At 47.0% G+C, this 5,940-nt stretch overlaps 1 protein-coding gene across 1 annotated transcript; it reads right to left on the bottom strand.

Annotated features, from left to right (window-relative positions):
* Positions 1-1,753: 1,753 nt before the first annotated feature.
* Positions 1,754-5,184, bottom strand: LOC124691876 (probable cinnamyl alcohol dehydrogenase). The gene is made up of 4 exons (XM_047225157.1): positions 5,001-5,184; positions 3,733-3,846; positions 3,129-3,356; positions 1,754-2,602 (listed from the first exon to the last, which is right to left on the bottom strand). Exons 1-4 carry the CDS (start codon positions 5,090-5,092, stop codon positions 1,951-1,953), a joined length of 1,086 nt encoding a protein of 361 aa, XP_047081113.1. The 5' UTR covers positions 5,093-5,184; the 3' UTR covers positions 1,754-1,950.
* Positions 5,185-5,940: the final 756 nt, after the last annotated feature.

Raw genomic sequence — 5,940 nt, 5'->3', positions numbered from 1 at the left:
CTGAAAACTAAGGTGTTTGCATGGTATCTTCGTCGAGGTGTGATTCTCACTAAAGATAACCTTGCAAAACGCAAATGGAATGGCTGTAAGAAATGTGTGTCCTGTCACGAAGAAGAGACAATAAAATATCTTTTCTTCAATTATCGGGTTGCTAGATCTATATGGTCATCTATATGGTCAATCATTCAGATAGGATCGACCCTATATCCACTCCGTAGCATTGCTAATATTTTTGGCAATTGGCCAGATGAGGTGATTCCAGGTATAAAACGATTATCCGAGTGGGAGCGATTGCAGTTGTATGGTCGCTTTGGCTGTGTAGAAATGACAAGATTTTTAATGACAAAAATTGTTCTATTATGCAGGTTATTTACAGGTGTACCGCTATGCTCCGTTCATGGTCGCCGCTTCAACGCGTAGAGGACAGAGACCTATTTATGGAGGTGTCTACACGGTTGGAGAATACGTCCAAGGAGTTGATTTCCCAACATGGGTGGCTGCATAGCCATAGGATAGAAGCCAATGGATCTGTGGACTAGTTGGCTTTTCTCCTTTTGATCTTTGTGTACTCTTTTTAATTGGATTCTGGATACTTAAGCGGTTGTGTGCATCTTAGTTATGCAGAGGCTGTGTGTAATGCTTGAAACTCCGAGTAATAAAGCGTCCTTTATCGGAAAAAATGAGGATGACCCATTCCATTTCCACCCTTTTTACCCAAAGAATCAATTTAAGCGAGGATTCCACTAACCACCACATAGAATTTATAAGGTGAACAAATATCTATATCAGGCTATGAGAGGCTAGAGAGAATCACAAAAGGTGGTGCAAAGTTAGCCAGACACCAGTTACACCCAAGTAGGTGGCACAACACACATCCCGAGAATTTAGCCATGAAACAAGTGAAGTATGGAAGCATCATTAGATGTCCCACACAACATGCACATCTTATTGGAGGGACCAAACCTAATCGTAACTTGCTGATCAGACGAAAAAAGGTCTAGAACCAGCTGTAAAGAGAAAATACGCATTTCAATGTAATTTTTCCTGCACGGATGCCTTTAAAGTGGGCCACGGTCTCCTATTGTGATAGTTTCTAGTACAGTACATCGATTGGACACTATAGGTCCCAGAGGGGTCCTAGTGCCACACGATTCTGGACTCTCCTAAATGTAAGCTCATGAAGCAACACAACCAGATTTCTCCATTGGGTTCTACCATTACCATAAATCGAGGGTCTGAACTTGATGGAAACCTGCCCACCCGGGAGAGTGTGTGCCACCGGAGCGGAAAACGATCCTTCGGAGCTCTTTCCCCATGCTACCAATCTAGCCAAAATGCATCTATTGTCCGTTCCGCACCTCTTGTCTAGCCCCAGCTTTGAAGAGGTGCTTGATTTTGTGAAGGTCTCTCCGGAAGGAGAAGCCCCTATGGCCTGTCAGATATAAGAGGGCGTGGACATCCATATATTTTGCCCTAGTAATACATAATAGTCAGTTACAAGGCATCATTTTGGTACAACTTTCATACCCATTTGAGCAGAAAAAAACACATTCGTCTTCTTCGTGTTGAGCAGGCCCAATCCAGTGAAGCCGCCACATTCTTTTGGTCTACAAATCGCCAACCAATTCACCATGTGATATTTGGGATTTTGTTCGATCTTTTCTAATAAAACTTGGGAGTCAAACTTGGCGTGATTCTCATCCTGTAGCAAAAACAGCTCCATCACAAAGAGAGGTCGAGGTCGACAGGGACGTAGCAAATCCGTTATTATTAGGCCGGACTTATACCAAACATTTCTTCCTATTGAAACTAACATGCACACTCTGAATCTCTGATAGAAGACGGAAACACAGTCACACAGTTCACAATCATGTATTGAACCAAGTTGAGGAGCATATGTCACGGAAATTGTCGCGCTCAATGTAGGTTCGCTCGTCGTTGACAAGTTAATCATGCGGTGGTGTCTTCGATGTTGCTCCCTGCGACGTCGACGACGAAGCGGTACCTGACGTCGTTGCGCTCGAGCCTCTCGAGCGCCTGGTTGAGGTAGTCCATCTTGACGACCTCGATCTGCGAGGTGAGGCCCTTCTCGACGCAGAACCTGAGCACCTCCTCGGTCTCCTCGATGCTCCCGATGAAGCTGCCGGTGATGGTCTTCCTTCCGAGCATGACCATGGGGGACACGAAGCTGAGCGGCTCGCCGATGACGCCCATGAGGACGAGCTTGCCGTCCATCTTGAGGAGCGCGAGATAGGGCTCGAGCGGGTGCTTGACGGGCACGGTGTCGATGATGTAGTCCAGCGAGTCCATGGCGGCGGCCATCTGGGCCTCGTCGGAGCTGACAAGGTAGGCGTCGGCGCCCAGGTCGTCCATGGCCTCGGCGCGCTTCTTGTCGGAGGAGCTGATCACGGTGACGTGGTGGCCCATGGACTTGGCCACCTTCACGCCCATGTGGCCTACGCCGCCCAGGCCGAGGATGCCGCCGCGCAGGCCAGGGGTCATCAGCCCGAAGTGCTTCAGCGGGCTGTACACCGTGACGCCAGCGCACAGCAGCGGCGCCGCCTGCTCCGGCGCCAGCCCGGCTGGGATCTTCACCACGAACCTGCACGCAGATGGAACGTCAGTTAAATGTTATAACTTTTATTAATTCCAGTGTCAATTTTATATCACGGCAGCGTAAGTTTTACTAATTCTACCATGTGTGTGACTCGACATGGTAGATTTGTATACCAACAAGCTAAGACGTCAGTGTCATAGTGTCGCGTCAGTCAAAGCAAAGTCGATTTTGGATGAAAGATTCAAATTGCATTCGCCCAAGCGGGAGTAGGTGATGAATTGTTCCAGAAGTAGTGGCAGAGCACACTGCAGGCGAGAGCACACCTACCCTTCACCTGTTTCTCATCGCACTGCTGACTTCTTACCATACTCATGGCACCAAGCCGTTCTCAGCTTCAGATAACATATCGCCATGTCTCTTTTGACCCTTTTTCTAGACGGATCTGATCCCACTTCGAAAAGTCTAGCGTGACAACGATATATTTTCGAGAAGGAGGAATTTCCAATCGGACAATGATGAGTGCAATGATTTTATTTTTGACCGACCGAGATTATGCGGCAGGGCTACTCACTTCTGGTCGACGACCATGGAGGAGGCGAAGCCGCCCTGCGTGGGTTTGCCGTCGGTGTAGACGTCGTTGTACGACCAGATCTTCTTGTTGCAGTACTGCTCAACGTTGGCCTTGCACGGCCGGCAGTCGCGGCAGCACCCGACGATCACCCCCACTCCGACCACGTCGCCGACGCTGTACTTGCTCACCTCCGGCCCGACCTCCACCACCTCGCCTACCACCTCATGCCTGCAAAAACATTCGGTCACCAAGAGATGATTAGTCTAGTCCTTACCTACAACAACGATTAATCTTGACAGAGACGCTTCCATGATGCCATATAATTTGTTTACACGTGACTTTCTGAACTGTGATGGTACCACATTTCTAATCTCCACCTACCATGATGGGGAAAAGGGATGGGAAATGACAAAAGCGATGCACTATCATTCTCGGCGATCCCTGTCGTCCCTTTGACAGCACCACCCACCAAGTTGCTAGTGCGAGATTCATGATCTATTATTCTACTCAGATGAACTTCGTGTTGCAAATTGACAGGTTCCATATCTTCAGTTTACTTTGGACTCAAGATTTAGCTATAATTCTATCAGACACTTGTGCTTACCCGGGAACCATGGGGTATTTTGAAGCACCAAGGTGGTTCTTGGTCTGGTGGAGGTCAGTGTGGCAGATGCCGCAGTACAGAACCTTCAGCACCACATCTTCAGCGCCCGTCCTCCTGTTGCCATCACATAGCAAAATACAAACATACAGGGTAAAATGGTTAGTTCTTTCACAAGAATGCTTATTCAGCAGTTACATTGTAAACAGATCATACTGTACATATCAGGACACTCGAATTACGTCACAAGTGCCCAATGTGCCATTCAGGCATGCGTCACTCCTGAAACCGAATAGTACAACTCTTTACTCCACTCCGCAGTATTTAGCGGGTGTCTGTTGCTAGGAGACGTCATACGCAACAGGACACTAAATACAGAGCATGCACACGCAGACAAGCAAACGGACTGGGAGTCTAAATTAATATTTACGTTTATTTGGCTATCCAAAATTTCTTAAATCTCACTCATGTAACAATCCCACACCGGTGATCCTAAAATTGCAGCCTACAAAGTACGCTGTACTTGTACGTAGTTTATGGGTTTGGAAGATTGGTGTAATTTTTTGTCCATGGGTTTGGAAGATAGGATGTCTTCCAAAACACTTAAGGACGTTGACTGAAATCGTATCTAAGAAGCAACCTAGGAACAGTCATCTCCTGAATAAGATCCGGAGACGCGACCCGCACATGTTTTCTCCGTTTTCTAAATTAAGTTGAGCAGCACATGTTCAGCTAGCAATGGCAAGTGGATCACTTGCAGTTGTACCACAACGGTTTGTTTATCAGAATGATTCTCCCACACAGTACGGAGTCACAGAGACAGGGAGTTCATTACGAGGAAGAATCACATGCACGCCTATAGTATGTATACACGTTGTGATTTTAGTTTAAATTTGAACTAAAACCACGATAAGAATTATGAAACGGAGGGAGTATGAGTTATCTGGGACAGATCTGGAAAGTGGTATCTAAAGTTTGCAAGCACATCGTGCGTTCATCATGCCGAGTTTGTTGGTTTATGGGTTGGAAAGTAGCTTTTGAGCCTGATAGTTCCAGATTGAGATTGTACGCATCAGATTCTTGGATAGTGTACGCGTGGTACCGGTCTAAAATCTCGCCGAAAATCACTATAACATACTATATATCTTATTCCCAGATGATCAATGGAAGACGAGACGCAAGGCAAGATCATGGACAGATTCCGTTGGAGAAAACAACAAGAACACAGCATGGGGGAAGAAGAAGGGAAGTGTTGAATGGCGGCGCGGTACCTGAGGGTGTACGTGTAGGGGGAGAGGTGGCCGGTGACGTCCCTGGCGGCCCAGCCGGTGATCGTCTTCTCGGAGGCGTCGACGCTGCCCATTCTCTTGGTGCCGAGCGCGGCGGCGAGAGGAGATCGGAGGCGTGGGCGAGAGAGATGCTGGTGAGGATTGGGTGGGCTTGGGACTTGCTGGTTTGCAGTACGGGATGGATGGAAAGGAAAGGTTTGAGGGGAGCTATATAGGGAAAGCAAGCCGTGACGGCGTGCCAAACTGACCGCCAATTGCCAGCCGGTGGAGTTGGTCGCCACTTGCCAGGGTATTGCGGCTGGATCTTCTGTGACCGTGCCTCCGGCTTAACTTCCAGCAGGCCAGCCTGTGTGTGATCATAATTGTGTTACTGCTGAATTAATTGGCAGTGAATAAGCATATCCAGAAATAATGACAAAAGATTACCTGTTTATAATATGTAGATGCACAACTTCATGTGATTATTTGGAGATTCACACAAAGGATATGAACCATTGGAGGAGAGCATGACATATTTGTTTGCTCCGCATGGTTTGCGGCATATATAGTAGCCATTTGTGGAGACAAGAATTGTCGGTGTTAGGGACACCTTCATTCCCATCCATAACCGTCTTTCGAATGCTTGCAATGGCAAGATCCACCTTCTTTAACACAACCTCTCATGTGTTTCGCGCTGTGCTAGCGCCCAGTGATCATGTTCTCTCTTGGACATTTTGGCCTAGGGGCGTTCCGTTTATCAAATGCTTCCGAGCTCCATCTATAATCCAGCAGTCCATGATTATTTTCATTATTTTACATTTTTATCTTGGACATTTTCATTATTTGATTTACTTTATTATTATTTTTGAAAATAAGGCACATTATATGGTTTACCAAACAACGTAGTGTTGGTTGTAGATGCCAAACTACTAGGTAGCAAGAT

The sequence above is a fragment of the Lolium rigidum genome, chromosome 2 (assembly GCF_022539505.1).
Source record: "Lolium rigidum isolate FL_2022 chromosome 2, APGP_CSIRO_Lrig_0.1, whole genome shotgun sequence".
In the NCBI taxonomy this organism is placed as follows: Eukaryota; Viridiplantae; Streptophyta; class Magnoliopsida; order Poales; family Poaceae; genus Lolium; species Lolium rigidum.
The sequence above is the reverse complement of the archived record's forward strand: the minus strand, read 5'-3'. Positions and strand labels throughout refer to the sequence as shown.